This window comes from Rosa chinensis, chromosome 1 (genome assembly GCF_002994745.2).
Source record: "Rosa chinensis cultivar Old Blush chromosome 1, RchiOBHm-V2, whole genome shotgun sequence".
NCBI lineage: Eukaryota > Viridiplantae > Streptophyta > Magnoliopsida > Rosales > Rosaceae > Rosa > Rosa chinensis.
This window is the reverse complement of record NC_037088.1, coordinates 8,408,562-8,428,651: the sequence shown is the minus strand read 5'-3', so window position 1 is coordinate 8,428,651 and position 20,090 is coordinate 8,408,562. Positions and strand designations below refer to the sequence as shown.

At 40.7% G+C, this 20,090-nt stretch overlaps 3 protein-coding genes across 3 annotated transcripts in view; all 3 read left to right on the top strand.

Moving 5' to 3' along the window:
- LOC112199846 (brix domain-containing protein ZK795.3) overlaps positions 1-20,090 on the top strand; it is an 80,168-nt gene that overhangs the window by 37,835 nt on the left and 22,243 nt on the right. The window lies entirely within an intron of this gene.
- LOC112190909 (putative disease resistance protein At3g14460) overlaps positions 1-20,090 on the top strand; it is an 88,192-nt gene that overhangs the window by 47,122 nt on the left and 20,980 nt on the right. The gene's annotated exons all lie outside the window — the stretch shown is intronic.
- Positions 444-13,938, top strand: LOC112190880 (putative disease resistance protein At3g14460). The gene is made up of 12 exons (XM_040511082.1): positions 444-584; positions 676-4,387; positions 4,554-4,638; positions 4,808-4,893; positions 5,470-5,681; positions 6,782-6,863; positions 7,043-7,111; positions 8,700-8,857; positions 8,974-9,111; positions 10,787-10,884; positions 12,722-12,871; positions 13,632-13,938. Exon 2 carries the CDS (start codon positions 885-887, stop codon positions 4,371-4,373), a length of 3,489 nt encoding a protein of 1,162 aa, XP_040367016.1. The 5' UTR covers positions 444-584; positions 676-884; the 3' UTR covers positions 4,374-4,387; positions 4,554-4,638; positions 4,808-4,893; positions 5,470-5,681; positions 6,782-6,863; positions 7,043-7,111; positions 8,700-8,857; positions 8,974-9,111; positions 10,787-10,884; positions 12,722-12,871; positions 13,632-13,938.

Below are 20,090 nucleotides of genomic sequence, written 5' to 3'. Positions count from 1 at the left end.
ATATAATTAATCTACAAAACAGTAAAGGGGTCTGGGTGTACACATGCTTCTTATCTACAGATAAGATATGTGGCCCACATGCTTCTTATCCTTCTTTGCTTCAGTGGCTTTGCTGCATTATTGATGACCGATCTAACACAAAACAACAAGAATATGATGTTACCCATTCTTGAATCTTCAACATTGCAAAGCTTTCACAAAACAATTCGATCTGCACTTGTTTTAATTGCTTTGCTTGCTCCTCTGTTATCTTCCTGAAACTAATAACTATGGCGGTGGGAGAGATCTTTCTTGCGGCATTCCTTCAGTTGCTGCTGGACAGGTTAACGCCTGGGGAGATCCTTGGCTACTTCGGAAGCTTGGGAGGAGTTGGCAAAGAGCTGCAGAAATGGAAGGGAACACTGTCCGCAATTGCAGCGGTGCTTTACGATGCGGAGGAGAAGCAGCTGACTAGCAAGGCAGTGGATCTGTGGCTAAATGACCTCAGACACTTGGCTTACGATATCGACGATCTACTCAACACCTTTTCTAATGAGATGTTAGAACGCGAGCAGCTCAAGCTTCACCAAACTGGCACAAGCAAGGTACGAGGCTTCTTTACCAAAGTTCCTCACAAAGTTAAATTCAACTTCAATATGAACTCTGAAATAGACGACATTGCTAAACGCTTGCAAGACATATTTGACCGGAAAGAGAAACTCGGTTTGAAATATATTGAGCATACCCCTACTTCAACATCATCATCGCACAGGACACCAAGTTCATATGTGTTGGATGGATCTGTGGTTGGGAGAGATGAAGACGCAGGAAAGATTGTGGAATTGTTGTCCAGAAATGCTGATCCTTCTTCTCCCACAAATTATCAAGTTGTTGCCATCGTTGGTATGGGTGGACTCGGCAAGACAACGCTTGCGGGACGAGTCTTCAATGATGTAGCAATGGAACAGTTTAATCTCAAGATCTGGGTTTCAGTATCCGATAACTTTGATCTTCACACGGTGACGAGAGCTATTTTTAAGGAAGTTACATCTCGGCCTTGTGATATGGATGAGTTCAGTCGACTTCAAGATAATCTGAGCAAGAAGATCGATGGTAAAAGGTTTTTGATTGTTTTAGATGATGTCTGGAGAACTTGTGGTTATGATTCATGGACAAAACTGCAAGCGCCCTTCCGTGGGGGAGCTAAGGGAAGTAAGATAATGGTGACAACACGTGACGAAAAAGTTGCAATATTGATGGGAGCCCCAGCCGGTGATGTTTATCACTTAAAGACTCTATCAGAAGAAGATTGTTTGCAAGTATTTGAGCAGCATGTTAGCAACGACAGGCCACCGAATTATGACTTGCTTAAGAAGAAAATTGTAACAAACTGCAATGGATTGCCATTGGCTGCAAAAACTCTTGGTGGCGTTTTACGTTGTAACAAAACTGACAAGTGGGAGGAAATACTGAATGATAAATTATGGAGTATATCAGATGGGAGTAATATACTCCCAGTACTCAGATTGAGTTATCATTATCTCCCTTCACCTTTGAAGAGGTGCTTTGCCTATTGCTCAATACTTCCCAATGACTATGAATTTGGGAAAACCCAATTAATCCTTCTGTGGATGGCAGAGGGTTTCCTTGAGCAAACAGAAGGGACTAAAGGAATGGAAGATATCGGTGACGAATATTTTGGGGAGCTATTGTCTCGGTCATTATTTCAAACCTCGGGCAAAAACAGTTCATGCTATGTAATGCATGACCTTGTTGGTGACTTGGCACGATGGGCTGCTGCAGACACATTTTGCAGATTGGAGGATAAACTGCATGGTAGATGTTCTGCAAAGACTCACCATCTGGCTTACATTTCTAGTAAGTTCGATGGGGTAAAAAGATTTGAGACATTTTCTGAAGCCAAACGCTTGCGGACTTTCCTACCACTTCCTGTTTCCGGTGGTTATGAGAATTATCTAACTCATTATGCTACTTCTGATTTATTGCCACAATTGAAGTACTTGCGGGTGCTCTCCTTCAATGGCTATAAACTGACCGAGGTGCCAAATTCCGTAGGTAAGTTGAGACATCTACGGTACCTTGATCTTTCTCACACATTAATAACGTGTTTGCCTGAGTCAACATGCATGCTTTACAACTTACAGACGTTAATATTAGAGAATTGTTCAAAATTGAAGACACTACCTTCAAACATGAGCAATTTATCTAATTTACGTCATCTCAACAATTCAAACATGCCATCATTGGAAGAAATGCCTCCCAAAGTAAGTCGGTTGGCTCATCTGCGAACTTTGCCTAATTTTGTGGTGGGGAAAGGTAGTGCATCAGGGATTGGAGAGATACAGTCATTGCATCTTCGTGGGACCTTGAGTGTTGTCAGATTGGAAAATGTGATTGATGTTGGGGATGCGAAGATGGCTCAAATAATGAACAAGGAAGGGCTGGAAATCTTGCAATTGGAATGGAGCGGCACAAGCGAGAAGGAGTTGGAGGTGCTGTGCAGTTTAGAACCTCATAAAAAGCTTAAGGAGTTGACCATCAAGGGCTACAATGGTTTCGAATTTTCAAAATGGATTGGACATCCTTCATTCTCTGATATGACGTCTGTGAAATTGGAGAATTGTAAAAACTGTCGATTCTTACCTCCTCTTGGCCAATTACCTTTTCTGAAAAAACTTCAGATACAAGGACTGGCCAATGTTGAAAGTGTGGGTGCTGAGTTTTATGGAGAGTGCAGCTTGCCTTTTCCAGTGTTGGAAGTCCTGAGGTTCGAGGATATGCAAAATTGGAAGGAGTGGCTTCCTTGCAAAAGAGATGAAGAAATTCGAGTTTTCCCATGCATGGAAGATCTTTTAATCTTTAGTTGCCCCAAATTGAAAGGTTGGTTGCCCAAGAACATGGATTCATTATCACAGATGTATATTGCTGAATGTGAAGAGTTAGTGGTTTCAATAGCCAATTATAAACATCTTCGTATGCTGATCATCCACGGTTGTAAAAGGGTGGTGCACAGAAGTGGAGTTAAGTTTGAGTTACTGGAGGCCATGGGGCTTTATAATATTTCAGAGTTCAGACTCGAAATAGACGGGTTCATCAGAGGATTGCCAAAGCTTCAAGGATTGTGGATTACTGGTTGTGAAGAGTTGACATGTTTATGGGAGAATGAGGATAGGTGGCTGCAGCGTCGAATTTCCAATATTATTGGAGGCAACATATCTGACTCCCCCTCTCACTTTATTCTAGAGCTAAGAGCACTCGGTGTACTTGAGTTAACTGGATGCTCAAATCTAATTTCTTTTCCAGACGCTAGTTGGCCACCTTGCCTTGAATTTGTAAAGATGGTGTCGTGTAATTCTTTGACGCATTTCGTAAGGTATCAAGTACCGCCAAGCATAAGAAGAATAGAGATAGAAAAATGTCAAAATTTGAAACTATTAGTGAAGGATGCTTGGGAGCTAGAGAGTTGTCTGGAGGACTTGAAGATAACAGAGTGTGCATCTTTGACATCCTTATCAGGGAATGGAGGCCGACTACCCAGAACGCTCAAATATCTCGATTTAAGTGACTGTGAGCGATTGGAGTCAATAATAAAAACATTCCACGAGGACACTTGTCTTGAAAAACTCTGTATCCTAAGGTGTGCAAATCTCAAATCCTTACCAGAGGGGCTATGCCATCTCTCCGCTCTTCGCATGTTATGGATAGAGGAATGTGGAAGTCTCGTTTCCTTCCCAAGAGGAGGGTGGCCATCCAACCTGGCATGCTTGTCTATCTCCATTTGTGCTCAATTGGAAGCCCTCCCCAGAGGCATGGACAACCTCAGCTCTCTTCAGATTTTGTTGTTGAGATACTGTGGAGGTTTGGCATCCATTCTAAAAGAGGGTTTCCCACCCAACCTAATTAATCTGGAAATTGGCCATCCCGAAAGCTGCAATCCTCTCTCAGAGTGGGGGCTTCACCACTTGGACAGACTCACCTCTCTTGAAACCTTTTCTATCTTCAGTGTCAATCCAGATGTGGTGTCCTTTCCGCCAAAGGAGGTGCTGCTCCCTAAATCTCTCATTAAACTCGACATTGCAGGCTTCCCAAATCTGAAGCGCCTGTCATCATCTTTTCAATCACTCACCTCTCTTGAATCCCTTGAAATTCTTGGATGCCCAAAGCTAGCATCTATTATTCCAGAACAAGGGGATCATCTGCCTCCTTCACTTACACAGCTTCGCATCCGTGAGGGCTGTCCACTGCTCACAAAGAAATACAAACCAGGTAAAGGACGACACTGGCCCAAACAAATTGCCCACATCCCTTACGTTTATGTTGGAGGCTGCGATGACGAAGCCGAAGCCGAAGCCGAAGCCGACCGCCGGGCATAGATATCAATTATCAAGTACGACTTTTACCTATTTTCCGATTTCATTGTATCTCATTGTACTTGCACTGATTGCCAATTGAAGACCTTGAACCCTAACACTATGACGCGGCTAGTCAATCCTTACTCTAAGTTCTCTGCTCATGCTTCATCTGTTAAGTTTCTGTTTGTGAATGTTTTGCAGACTATAGAGCCGCAAGAAGTACAAGGTTGAGCAATGGACCAGCTCAAGAGTCTTGATCCACGCACCCTTCTAATTCTGGATTAAGGTACTGGCTCATACCACTTCAAATCTCTTCCCTTACACCGAGCTGGCACTTTCTTGCCTTGGAGCTTCGAGGCCTCTGGTGGCCTGGCTGGATGTTAACCCTTACTGGCTAAGCGATCCGTTCAATCTTATCTATGAATTGCTCATGAATCTTGTTTTGCATTTTGCAGGGCAGCAGCAAGTAAAAGGTGGAGAAAGTTGTTTTCAATGAGAGCACCTTAAGAATCTTGATCTGCCCTTCTATTTCTGGTTCAAGGTATTGTCCACTTAAATAATTCCAATTATGGTGCGTTGATATGCATTCTGTTTGATATATGCTTCAGTTACGAGTAATGTGAACAATAAATTTGTTGTATGTGGGACTGAATTAATCTAGTATGACGGATAACCTTTCTCCATTAACTTTTGTCTTTCAAGTCTCTGTAGTGTTATAATCACGTTCCTTACTAGATTTTTCTGTTTTAGGTAAATCAAACAAATCTGACAAATATTAAAAAGTATATAAAGCACTACACTAATTTTTCTGTTGGCGTATCTTTTATATTGGAAAATTGTATCTGAAAGTTTTGTTTGATAGGGCAACCTTTCCCAACGAATACTGTTGAAATTTCACATGCTTGCTGCAGAAGAGCATGCATGATTTGTCCTCTCTTTATGAATTTCATATACATATTTTGATCTAGTTTTAGAGCGATTGTGCAGGAGGGCATAAATTCATAGAATGTTGATAACTAGTTAGATAGACTACACTGTGTACATGTACTGTATACAAATAGTAATAACTTCTTTTATCAGGTCAGAAGCTCAGGCATTTCTTTACTATATGCTGCAGATTGCCAGTCAAGATTATGATAGCCGATGAGGAATTTAAGCATGCCGCTACCATTTCAGGGTGTTGAACTTCTGGTAAGAATAAAGTGACTCCGCATAAAACTGGAGTTTTGAAGCTTGTTGTGGGATTTTGCATGCGTGTTGAAGGTCAGCTTCTTTGAGCGCGGTTGTGGGAACAGAGCAGGCTTCAGAACTAAAGGAGCAAATTTTTTGGTAAAATCAATCTTCTATTATTTCTTTTCTTGTCAGTGACAAATAGAGTGAAATGGAGATTGAGTGTACTTTTTGTGTATTTGGTGTTCTCTGCTGGAGAACAAGAAGATGAAAGAGATATCGTTGTGATATTCATATGCAGTTTTTTTTCCTTTCCAATTTGAGTTTGTGTAGGCGTGTGTGTGTGATTGTGTTTTTTTTCTTTAATTGTCTTGCATTTGATGCATTTTGATGTATATTCTAGATGTATGTCTCTGAGTTACTCAAATATGGGCAGAGGAATGCACACCTTTTATTTCACTTGCAAATCCTATGCTATAAAATCCCAAACAAACTGCAACCTTTGGACTTTTAAAAATAGTGTATTAGCATCTAATTCTATACTCTAAATCCCTATCTCCTTCTGAACAGTAGAATCCTTAGGAACAGTGTTCTTACTGTTTTGTCCCCCATAGCTGCTGTGCTGTCTGTGTCGCGCTAATTTGGCCTGCTGTTTGCTTGCAACCGCATCCATCCGTCTGTTTCAGTTTTGGTAGTTGAGAGCGTAAGAGATAGAAAGAGAGAGATATAGATGAGAGCAGTCCCAGTTGAAAGCTGAAGAATCTCTTCTTTGAAATTTGATAGATTTATCTCCCAATTGTCCCATCGGTTTGACCGATTTTGAGTCCTTCATCTTACTCTGAAGAATTTGAAGAAGGATAGTCACCCAGACACTCGGATCATTTTAACTTCATATGACAAAACACTGTATCGATTGGAGTCTTTGAAATTATTCACAGTCCAAGTTTTGAGGTATTCTTTTTCTTCTTCGCATTGCTGCCTTTTGTGGATGTATGTGATCTGCTTCAAAACCTAGCATCAATTCGATCTGAATTGGATCCTTCTGCTTTAAATTTGGGATCTTTAAATACTTGTTTTGGCTTTCGATAGTTAGAAATTTGGGATCTGTTTTGCTGTTCATATATCTATCTGTCTGCATTTATGTACATTTGAGGACAATGAATATTTGGTGTGGATACATGTCTGTACTTATACAAGTATTTGGAATATGGATTCTCATTTTGTTTCTCAAGACTGAAATTTGCTTTCTATTATTTCAGGGAAACAGTGCGGAGAGTTTGAGAATTAGTTCAGTTTGGGGCATTTTCAAGAAGCGAAGAGACTTAGTTTTGCAAATTTCAGGTCTTCCATTCTCTTCATTGTTTTGAATTTTCTGTGTTTGTTTATTTTGCTCAGATGTTGTGGGACTTTTATTTCTTCATTGATTATTGTTGTGGTTAGTATTTATCTGTCTTTAGGCTTTGAAAGTCTGATCTGTGGTTTTCTCTGTAATTGGTGCTTGGGGCTTGCATGTATTCTAGAAATGGGGAAAGGCAGGCTGTTTTGACAATCTTACAGGGAGGGGTTTGGACAGGAAGCAAAGAGAAAAGGTTTGGTTTTGAATTTGATTCACCTTTTTTGTTGTTTAGTAATTGGTAATGTGTTTGTCCATGGCTTTTTTTTTTTTTTTTCCTTTTTGGTTACTGAATTTTCGGGTTCATATCATCAGCGCTTGAATGAAAGGAAATTTGGTGTCAAAGTTTGATTTATATGGAATTGGTTGAGGTTGATGAAATATAATGCCTTTTTTGATTTGTTTATTTATTTATTTATTTTTTTCACTGTCTTTATTGCTTTTGGTTTTTCACTAACCAAGTTCTACCCTAGATGCAATGCTCCCCATTACCACTGCCAACCTGCAAGATTGGAAAAAGTGTGGTTTGGGACATGTGGTGTATTCTGAGAAAAGGACAATGCTAAATAGTCCACATTTTTGTGTTCCATATTTAGGGTTTAGGATCTGTTCTTATGTAAACTCCTTTGGGTTCACAAATGGATTTTATATCTAGCAGCACCATATGAGAAACAAAGAATTCTTCTCTGATTCTAGGATCCTTGGTGCTATTGTTTGTCTTCTAAAATACGATAAATCAGAAGATCAAGCTGAGGGTAGACTAAGTAAAAGAAAAGTCTAAGCCATGAATTTAAGTTCTGGATACGTTTCTCGCATATTGTTTTGTTTGCCTAAAGCTGTAGGAGTATTCATTGTTGATCCAGCTGTTGTACTTGAATTCAGGAAAGAAATTCAGACTTTGGTTTAGAGTCAGTATAGATGTGCAATCTGTTTAGGGTCCAATAGACAGTTGCTACAATGTAGAAATGGCCTTGAAGTTGCAAAATTGGGTCAATAATTTGTCTCTAAGAACACTTCAATCGTACTGAACATTATGTGGTTTTAACCTTCAGTGATTTTATATCTAACAACACCATGTGACAAACAAAGAATTCTTCTCTGATTCTTGGCTGAGATGATGAGTCGTGGTTGTTGATTTTTGGATAGGCAGAACCCTCGGTTCCTGGTGCTACAGTTTGTCTTCTAAAATATAATAAAAGTTTTGAACTAGGTAATAGTAAAAGCTATGCCATGAATCTAAATTCTTGACAAGGTAAGTATTTGGAAATGCACGGTAATTTTGTAATCTGTGTGCTATACCATAAAGTTCATGGACATTTTCTTCTCATTTTAATGCCGACTATGATGTTGCTAATGTTCAATTGAAATTGTTAAAACTAATGACTGCCAAAATATTAATTTGCTTTCTGTAAAACTAATACCAGAATTGATCTGTAATAAACTAATAACAGTTTAATCATAGTAAAATACCTAGAGAGATATCTCCTGTTTTATGTTATACAGATGACGTTGAGGCATTTGAGATATTATGTATTTATGTCACAGTTTCCAAATTCTCTTATGCTGCAAATGAGAACAAACATAATGATGACTGGTGATGACATTATGGAGAAATTGGAAACAGTACGTTGTTAATTGAAGATGATACCATGATATCATCCTATCTGGAATCAATGTTTAGTTATTTGGTAAAAAAAACATTGATATTGTGGTGGCTTTTGATATGTATCTCTTCTAGATCTTTGCTTTCTGTTTGTTAATGTTTTCAATTTTACAATATCTAGGTTTCGAAAAACAATTTGGAGGAAGGGAATTAGCTATTAGACAAGTAACACTGCTTTCCTGTTTTTCCGGTTTGGGATTTTGCTGCTTCTTCTTCAGAAGGAACAGAAGTTATAACCTTCTCATTGGTTTTGATAATTGTGAATCTTTCTAATTCCAGGTCAGGAATTGAAAGTTCAGTGTCTCTGTTTTTGTTATTTTATTGCTTTAATTCTACATCTGTGCCTGTTACATATAATCATTTTGTTATCTTGCCATTTTTTAATCCCCCTACAGACTGCAGATCTTTGCTGTACTTGGATTTTCTTGAAGGCATCAAACCAACCATCATTACAGTATTACACAGATGTGCCACTTTGATCCAAAGTGTCTAGGCCAATCAATCATTCTACTTTCTGCAGCTTCTGTCTTCAAGTGAGTCCATTTAGTAGTCTTGTCATCATCAGATAAACTTGACTACATTTTTTATTCATTTGAGGTTTTGAAAAGGAAAAGGAAATAATCGAACTCTTACTTATGAACTGGCTAGTCAATCTTAGGCATCCCGCACCTTCTGTTTAGAGCCTAGGATCCACTGTCTATTTTCAAACTATTGGATGTGTTATGATCTAAGAAGCACCGAAACGGGTACGAGTTTCCGGATACGATACGATTGGAAACGTGGAAACGGCAAATCTTAAACATAATAGGAAACGGGTACGTGAAGGAAACGCCAATTAAATATATATATATATATATATATATAATTAGAAAAATATATATATATATATATATAATTAGAAGAAAAAAAATTATATATATATATATATATATACACACACACATTATCACAATATCAAATATCAAATATGCATAACAGATCATACTCGACCTAGCAGAACAACAAATATTAAATACTTGATCACAAATTATCACAATACTACCACAACTCCACAACTCACGAGCAAAAAAGGTCCGACGAAGCAGCAGAAGACCAGACAAAGCTACAAGACCAGGTTTGTTTAAGCCACAAACCAAATTGAACATCGAGGCACCAGTGGCCTAGTGGTAGAAAAGTATTCCATTCCCGGCTGGTGCAGTACTTTTTTCCATTTGTTAACTCCATTTTTTCTAGTCCGACCAAACATTGATGATATTCCACCACCAACCGATCTTGTTAAGTGGGAGAATATGAAAAGATTTTGACAGAGGGAGAGAAAAGAAGTGGAAAATTTGGAAGCAGAATGGAACTCCGAGCAGCAACCGAAGAAGACTGGGTCTAGGTCTGCGACCGACCAGCAACCGAAGCGGCTGAGATTCTGAGATTTTTCTTCTCTCGCTCTCGATCTGGGTCTGCTTCTTCTGCGATTTTTCTTCTCTCTCTCGATCTGGGTCTGTGCTTCTTCTGCGATTTGTCTTCTCTCTCTTGATCTGGGTCAGTTTGACTTGCGAAGAAGAGCAGACGAGAATCAAAGGAACCGAAGAAGACCAGCAGTCGAAGCGGCGACTGCGATCTGGGTCAGTCCGACTTCGATTTTTCTTCTCTCTCACTCGATCTGGGTCTGTCTGCTACTCTGCTTCTTCTGCGATTTGTGCCGAAGCTCTCTCTCGATTACTCAGGTTTTTTTTTTTTTTTTTGCTATTTTGGGGGTAAAAAGTCGGGATTACCCCCACGTATCCGATTTATTTACATTCTCACGTATCCGAATAGGATACGCACGTATCCAATCCGTATCCAAATCAGGATACGCGTTTCCGGCCGTTTCCGACGCGTTTCGTACCCGTTTCCCGTTTCGATACGGGATACGTGGGCATTTTCGCGTTTCCGTGCATCATAAGTTATGATGTTCTTAAGATGTCTAGGAAACAGCTGCCTGTATAAGGATGAGAAAGCCATTTGGCGATGGACCACCTCGAGATCTTGTTTCTCTATTTTAAGGCTACAGTGCATTGTGTTATCCCAGTAGCCAATCTCTTTTCTTGTACTCGTCCAACAAAAATTATACGCACTAATTAACACTATTTTTAGTCATCATTATCATCAATACAAACTCATACAGACTTCACATGCAAATCCAAAGCTAACCTTTCCGTTCTTATTATTCTTAAGATCGTCTGTTGCATATGAAAACCGGGTGCTGGAGCTGAAGGGGCCACTTGAACTCTTAAAGGGCGTTAGAGCAGAAGAATGTACGTGCAGTTGTTCAGGTTCTTTACTAGTTTCCTTTTTCTGTTGTATCATATAAATAACGTATGTTTCTGAAATAAAAAAAAAACCCTAGTTTGAGCCGTCAACTCTCTCTCTCTTTCTCAAAAAACATAGAGTTAGGGTTTCGGTTTCAGTGTTTCTCCTTGTCAACGAGATGTCCTCTGTTGATGCAATGGCTGCTAGACTAGCCTCCTCTCTTGCTATCGCTGAAGGCAAGAGGCAGGTTGATTTGCGACCTAAGCAGGGTAAGGGTTTGCGACAGGCAAACGTTTTCTTGGTGGGCAAGCTCCTCACCGCTCGGGATTTCAAAGTCCAGTCCTTCATGGGGATGTTTCGCAACGCCTGGAGGGTTAATGGTTCGCTGCAGGTGGAGGAAGCAGAAGAACAGAGAGTGCTATTCACGCTGTCGGATCCGTTTGATCGAGTTCGAATATGGCGGGGTGCCCCATGGGGATATAACCACGCGCCGGTGGCTTTAGCTTTGTATGATGGTATCATGCCGGTGGAGAAAGTGCCCCTAGCCATGGCATCATATTGGATAACTCTTCTAGGAATACCACCAGCGTTTCGATCTGAACGTGTCATGACTATGATCGGCTACACGCTGGGGGATTTTCAGGAGATTGATAAGACTGCTAAGAAGACTGGGAAGCTCCGGATTGGGGTTGAGATACCTTTGCATAAACCATTGCCTTTCAAGCGGTGGTACTTGGTGGAAGATGCGATCGAGTTTCGCTGCCAATTCCGTTATGACAAGCTTTTCGGAAGATGCTCTGTATGTGGATTAGTCACGCATGTGGGTTTACCATGCTCCGGACCGGCGTTGGATGAAGACGATGATGAAGCCGAGAGAATTGTTTTGGGATCCCAAAACACGGTGTCGGAGAGGAGTGGTGGGGGCTCGCCGGGAGGTTGGGCGGGGTCAACATCGGGGCATGCTAGTGGTACTGGGCTCAATACTGTGTAAGGGCTAGGGCTACCACCCCGTGTCCACCACTGATCTTTCGAACTCCAGATCCTGGTCTGAGTGGGGAACCATGTTTGAATGCTTTGTCTCCAAAGCAGAAGCGACATATTGTGGTACGCGAACTCCAGGGGCCAGCGGTCACTCCAGAACGCATCACTGGCAAGCGTCGAGCCAGAGAAGAAAGCATGACTATCTCTCCTAAGAAACTAAAATTGAGCTTGGCGGTAGGTAAGAGAAATCTTACTCTTGATTCTGGAAATCTTGGATTGGACCCTATACAGGAGGCGACTCATTTTGGGAGTATGAAGCGGAAGAGAGGACGACCTTCTGGTAGTAGAAATAAGGTGTCGTCTGATGGCAAGCAACAGACCTCAAAACATGGTGAGGGTAAGGCGAAGAATAAGTCCCCAACGAAGAAACAATCTGTGGGGAAACACTCCAACCTGAAAGGGACGGAGTTGGCTCTTTTTTAATTTCTGTTACTTGGGGTCAAGCCTATATGAGAGTATATGGACTTCTATGAGTCTTCTATGACGTTTCTAGTTTCTTGCTTGTACCACAATTGCGTGCCTGGCAAGGAAGGGCTAGTTGAATGATTTCCTTTCCGTAGAGGGCGAGGTTTATACATTCTTAGATAGGTTTGCTTAAAAGCGAGCGTCCCAGAGATTTAAATGATCTACTCTAGCTTAGATAGTTTAGTTCGGATTTTGCCGAGTTTTGCTTTTGTAAGTTATGGTAGACTCTAGCCTATTGGCTGTTGATCTAATGAATTCAACTTCTATTTCAAAAAAAAAAAAACGTATGTTTCTGAAATTTTGGATGTCTTACGTCAAATAAATGATGTGGAAAATGTCACTTCATTACTGCAGGAAAGCATGATACTACCCTCATCTTAGCTGTATTTATAATTAGTCGGTGAAAAAATGCTATTCAATGCAGAAAAGCCGAAGAATGTATGTGCAACTGTTCAAGAGCTGAGGTACAAGAGGGTCATGCTAGCATAAAATCATTGGCTGCCAGTAAGTCACATATTCTGTAATTTTTGTTTAGAGTACCAATAATAACATTGTCACAGTAGAATATCAAGGCCTCAATCATTTGTACTTCTGTTTTTTTCCTATTGGTGTGTCTATCCAAATCTTAAAACAAACCTGAAAGGTCCTTTGTCCTTACGTAACATGGAGTCAAGAGAAATGTACATATTGCAGTCCACAAAATGCTTTGCAAAACTCCTTTTCTACACTGAGCTGATTCTTTGTTGTACAAAAAAGTTTAAAGCCAATCAATTTATTGATTTACCCTTAAGGTGCCTCCATTGAGATATTCTGTTTTTCTTTATTAATCAGAAGTTCAGAACTGAGTACCTCTGTATTTCTTTTTGTGCTTTGTGTGTGGTTTATGACGTGCCTTGTAAGCTACTTTACTGAAGATATGACAGAAGTTTTATTGAATCACAAATTGTTTATCTTTTCATAGACAAAATCTGCTTAACCGTAGTTCTTGTCTATTTATAATAGTTAGTGTGAAAGATTGCTTGCTGTGTCAAGATTACTTTACCTAAACATATGCAGGATTTTTCTTCAAAAATAAAAATACTACTAAGATCAGTAATATCGCTTACATACTAACTTGGCACTCATATCAGGAAAAAAAAAAACTAACTTGGCACTGTTTGAGCCATAAGTATCATTGAACAGTCATCCGAGAATTCACATGTGAACCCCAGTTTGGCCTTTACTTTCTCCACTTCCAGTGAATAATGTGGAATTCTTACTGCAGGAGAGCAACGCCTGAATACATCTTTGGCCGTGTTTTATAGTATCAGGCACTAACGAGGGAGCATAATACCAAAGACTTTTGATATGTCACCAAGCATGTTTGGTGTTTATAAAGATACTGGTGTTGTTTCTCAGTGTTTTCTTGCTAGTTTTCGTGCTCCTTATCAGTTGTATGTTTAATTGAGAGTAAAAATAGAATAGAAAAGAGTTGACAACTTGACAACTTTGGTGCAAAGGTGACGCTCTGAGTGTATTGTGTGAGTAAAGGTTGTCATTGCACCATCAATAATGGATTCAATTTTGTGTTCTCTCTGGTCTTTGTGGGTCTGATCCAGTTTTATTTTGGTGGGTTTTCCTCTTTATGATGCAAAACAAGTCAGCTAGGATTAGGCTAGATCGGCAGTTCAATTCTCCATCAATGTAACCAAAATAGAATAATATATAGATTGTTTTAGGGAATTAGAAATTGAGGGAAAATTGAAATGCATTCTCATTGATAATAGGAGCCTCTTTATATAGAGGATTACAATGCATAGAATCTGAATCATACAAGGAAAGTAATTCTACATTGAATATGATTCTAAATTCTTCTAATTAAATTATATTACCACTAGGTCAAATAACCTAGAGTTTGGGCCAAACACAGAATAGAGATTTCCTTAAACACTCCCCCTTGTGTTGCTCCTCTCGTTGCCTTGCTAAAATCCTTGCCGAGTAACAAAAATTTAGTGGGACAAAAATAACCTTGGTCGAAGGAGAAAAAGAGCACAACACACCCTTCATGTTTCGAGGTGAATATGTAGACATCTCCTCCTGATGTTTGCGCCTCCCCTTGATGACAACAATCATGGGAGTTCAGATAGTTTCTGCAAGCCAATTCTTCCCACATGTTTCTCGAACATGGATTTAGGCAGTGACTTAGTAAACAAGTCCGCCACATTGTCCTCAGATCAAACTTAGTTCACTTTGATCTTGAGGAGCTTCTGTTGTTGCTGATTGTAGAAGAATTTGGGTGATATATGCTTGGTGTTGTCGCCTTTGATGTAGCCTTGCTTCATTTGTTCAATGCAAGTAGTATTATCCTCATAAATGCTCGTTGGCTCATCTGAGGTAGACTTCAAACCACAATTACTTCAAACATGCGTAACTATGGATCGTAACCATATACATTCACGAACTACTTCGTGAAGAGCAATAATCTCTGCATGATTCGAAGAGGTAGAGACTAAGGGCTGCTTCGTAGACCTCCAAGATATCACGGTGTTTCCCATGGTGAACACATAACCAGTTTGGGAATGACCTTTGTGTGGGTCAGAGAGGTACCCAGCATCAGCAAATCCTTCCAAAACACTTATATCGTTTTGGGATGGGAAGAGGGAACGCAATCCACAATGTGTGGCATTCCAGTTGTTTGATGGGTCCGAATCCATCATTTCTCTGTAGGGATAGAACAAGCTCATATCGATCGTACCACTAGGTATCGAAAGATATCTTTAACACCAGTCCAATGGCGTCGTGTTGGCACAGAGTTATATCTAGCTAACAAGTTCACAACGAAAGAGATATCTGGTCTCATGTATTAGGCTAAGTACAATAATGCGCCTATTGCACTTAGATATGACACTTCCGCCTCTAGCACTTCTTCGTCATCCATCTTTTGGACGGAATGAATCCTTCTTTGGATCAAGACTACGGACGACCATTGGGGTGCTTGAAGGCTTAATCTTATCAGTATTGAAACGTCTAAGCATCTTTTGGGTATAAGCTGATTGATGAATCAGGATACCATGTTTAACGTGCTCAAGTTCCCAACGGAGGCAAAACCGTGTTTTCCCAAGATCTTTCATCTCAAATTCGGATTTCAAGTGTTCAGCGGTTTCACTTAACTCTTTAAGGGTGCCAATTATATTCATGTCATCGACATAAACCGCTACTATTGCAAATCCGGAACTTGTCCTTTTTATGAACACACATAGGCATAGTTCATTGTTGACATATCCCTCCCCAATCAAGTAGTCACTTAGACAGTTATACGACATCCGTCCGGATTGTTTCAATCCATATAGTGTGCATTTCAATCTTATAGCCAAGGCACTCTGTGGTTTAGAGCCACTTGATTTTGGTAACTGAATTCCATCTGGAACTTTCATGTATATCTCTGTATCTAGATCCCCGTATAGATACACTGTAATCACGTCCATAAGCTACATGTTCAGTTTTTTAGAAACTACCAAACTGACAAGGTAGTGGAACGTTATGACGTCCATTACAGAAGAATAAGTCTCCTCGTAGTCAATTCCAAGGTGTTGTGAGAAGCCTTGAGCCAGAAGGTGAGCTTTGTACCTTACAATCTCGTTTTTCTCATTATGCTTTCTAACGACTACCCATTTATGACCAACTGGTTTGGTGTTGGGCGGTGTTGGTACGATTTTGCCAAATACCTTTCTTTTCGTTAGAGAATCAAGTTCTGCCTGGATCGCATCTTTCCATTTTGGCCAATCAGCTCTACGTTGGCATTCATCAACAGAGCATGGTTCGATGTCATCGGTCTCAATAATCTCACGCGCTACAGAATACGCGAATACATCATTCATGATGATGGAGCTTCTTTCCCACGTCCCATGTACACTAGTGTAATTCACAGAGATCTCTACGTTCTCAGGGATAGGTTTTGACATTGAGGCGTCCCCCAATGATGTCTCTTGGACATAACCATAATCCGGAACATTCTCATGGGACGGATTTTGAGTATCGATGATCAAAAGATTTGTTTGTGTCTCATTTGCTCTTTTTCTAGGGCGAGTATCCTTCAAACCAATTGGCCTACCGCGCTTTCTTGCTGGACCTGCGGCCATATACACCACATCATTGCTATGTTGGGCAATGGCGCCATCTCCTGGTGTCACAGGAGTGGCATTATGTCCATTATTAGGAACATCAATCCTTGCAGGCACGTTTGCAGCAAGTATGTGTGATCTCATCACTTTGGAAACATCAGAAAACGCATCAGGCAGAGTATCTACTACGTTCTGGAGCTCGATTATTCTTCGCACTTTAAGTTCTGACTGTGTAGTACAGGGATCGAGATGAGACAAAGTGGGGACAGACCACGACAATTCCTGTCGTTCCTGTTGAACATCTGTGTTCTTATCTCCCCCTAACGACGGGAAGACTGTCTCATCAAAGTGACAATCCGCAAATCTAGAGGTATAGAGATCGCCTGTCAAGGGTTCAAGATAGCGGACGATGGTTGGGGATTCATATCCAACATAAATTCCCATTCGTCGTTGATGACCCATCTTAGTACGATGTGGCGGCATAATAGGCACATAAATAGCACACCCAAAAATGCGTAAGTGCTAGATATCTGGCTAGTACCCAGTCACTAGCTGTAACGCAGAGTAAGATTGAGTTGCAGTGGGTCGTAGATGAATTAGCGTCGCTGCATGCAATATTGCATTTCCCCAAGCAGAAATAGGAAGACTGGTGCGCATAACCAATGTCCGGGCTATCATTTGTAGTCGTTTGATAGCAGCTTCTGCGAGACCATTTTGGGTATGAACATGGGGAACTAGATGCTCAACATCAATCCCCAGTGACATGCAATAGTCATCGAATGTTTTCGATATAAACTCCCCAACATTATCAAGTCGAATTGACTTAATTGGATGGTCAGGGTAGTGAGCCCGTAAACGGATAATCTGGGCAAGGAGTTTAGCATAAGCAATATTGCGAGTGAACAACAGAGCGCTAGCGTGTCGAAGCATCAACCAATACCATAAAGTATTTAAAAGGTCCGCATGACGGTTGAATTGGTCCACAGATATCCCCTTGGATTCTCTGTAAGAACGGAATGAGTATTTTGGGATCCTTTGCTGAGGATGGTCTCAGTCCTAATTTCCTAAATGAACAAGCTTTGCAAAATGAGCGAGGGGCCTTAGAAGCAACCAATGAGGATTTTGGTTGGGCCGGAGCGTCTGAAGCGCTATTAGAAGTAAAATGCGTGACTACTTCTCCCATAATGGCGTTAGAGCCATGGAAATTGGTGTGTGTGGCATCATGGCCACTAGGAGGAGCAACCATGGTGTCATGCTCATGGTTGGCGCCATTTATGGCATCATCACTAGGGATAGGGGCGGCTTTTTGGGGCCCAAGACAGCAGCAGCGCTAGAGGTTGCAGTTTTTGTGGTCTTGCTTAGTCCGGGAATCAATTTTTGATTCTTGTTCTTCTCACTCTGAAGAAAGGATGCCCGTGTGAAGTCTTAAGTATACAAAGCATCATATCACGACTAGGATGTCCTAGTCGGTCATGCCAAAGCCATTATGTATCTGAATCCAAGAGATCTTCTCTTATGACATTATTGGATTCAATTAGTCGAATTGGAGTGACATAAAGTCCACTAGATTGACACATAAGCTTCTCTAAGATGCACTTTCTTCCGCAATCATTAGAGGTAATGCAAATGAATTCTATTCCGTTCTATCTCACTGTGCATTTCTGCTTGGAATCCGTTGTCTCTTATATCTTTAAAACTCAATAAGGTTCGATTTGCCTTAGGAGCGTAGAGAGCTTCAGTGACTTTAATCAAGGTGCCATTTTGCAAAAGGAATTGGGCCATTCCATGTCCTTGAACTAAACTTGATGGCCTAGCCATTGTAGTCACAAAGGAATATGTGGGCAACATCTCTAAGAATAATTGCCTATGTCGTAGAATGGTGTGCATAGTCGCACTATCCGCGAGACATTGTAGTTCATCCATTCCTAAAAGAAAAGCTCATAATTAAAAAGGAGTCATAAAGAAAAGAACTCAACTTTTATTAATAAGCCAAACAGAATTACGTCATCGTTTCTTTAATCAAAGAAAATCTAATCCAAAAAGAAACTAGCTAATCCAAACAATGGCAGTCATCTAACTTCTTTCAGTAATTTCAATGCAAATGTGACCAGGTGAGTAGAGAGATGTCGGTGGAGCAAAGCTCGCTTAAATGCCACTTATCTCAAAACCTTCCTAGACATCACACTTACAAGAAGTACGCCTACTCTGAAGAAAGATTAAACCATTGGCATCTACTATAAATAATGTGGCAATTGCCTACATCTCTTGGAAAATAAAAAGACTTAATCAAAATTGCCAATTTCTGGGTCTTGATCCTTGTAGTCTTCCACCCTTAGATCGAGATCGCCATCTTGATCTTCTTGTTCCATGTAGTTGGCCTCCTTTGCTTCACGATACATCTTGTATGCATTTGCAACGTTCTGGAATGCACTGCACTTCTTTGTCCAATGTCCACTTGATCCACATCGAAGACAAACATCTTTATGGTTAGGCTACCTTGATCGAGGTGCATTTGGCGCGCGATTTGGACGGCTATTGATCTTGGTGGCGTCACCACCATGGTCGGAGGCTCCGCCTCTCTCTCTCTTCACACGTTGACCTCCACAGTTACGTGCACGCCTATCTTGGCGATTTCCTTCCTCTTTAGGACGAGAATATAGACCAGAACATCCATAATTGTTCCTACTCTTAGGGTTTTGCTCCTTGCGTCGTCTCTTGGGGGTGCGACTATAGTTAGACTTCGGAATAGACTTAGTTCCCACGGGTCTAGCATTATAGTTCTTCACAAGGATATTGTCGTGCTTCTCAGCTACATTCGTGGCGCCAATGAGCTCATGAAACCTTGTGATACGTCTTGCATTCATATCAATCCGATAATTCTTCGAAATCATCAGGGCAGAGACGGGGAAGGTGGAGAGAGTATTCTCGATCAACATCTTATCAGTTATGGTTTGTCCACAGAACTCCATCAAGGACTTGATACGAAGGGCTTCCGAGTTGTAATCAAGTACGGACTTGAAGTCACAGAAGCGGAGGCTATACCAAAGCAGGGAATCACGAACGTTGCCAAATCGTTGCTCAAGTTCCACCCATAGTTTTCTGGGGTCTTCTTCATTGAGGTATTCACTTTGGAGCGCATCATTCATGTGCCTTGTCATGAGAATTATGGCCTTAGCTTTATTTGCTTCGAAAGCACGAACTTGCTCTACAGAGAGCACATTCTGACTAGGCTTTTGGATGGTTTCCAGAAGTCCATCAGCCTTAAGATGTTGGCGCACATCTCGGACCCATCTATGGTATCCTGCGCCAGTTGTCTCTAGTGGAACAAAGTTCAACTTATTCATGTAACTCATCCTGAAAAACAACACAAGATTAGGGTTAGTTTTGGAGCATAAAAGGCTACCACAAAAACAATAAGAATTTCTGAGCGTAGTCGCTTCCAAGAAATTAGGGATTTCTGAGCATAGTCGCTTCCAAGAAAATCCGATTCCAAGAGGGGTTTTGGATTAGATCGAAACAATGATGTATATGGTTGATCGTTTTTCTTCTCAACAAACTCTAAGTTTGGAGGACTCTACAAACTCCAAGTTTGGAGTGAGCACGAACCCCCACAGTTCTGCTTT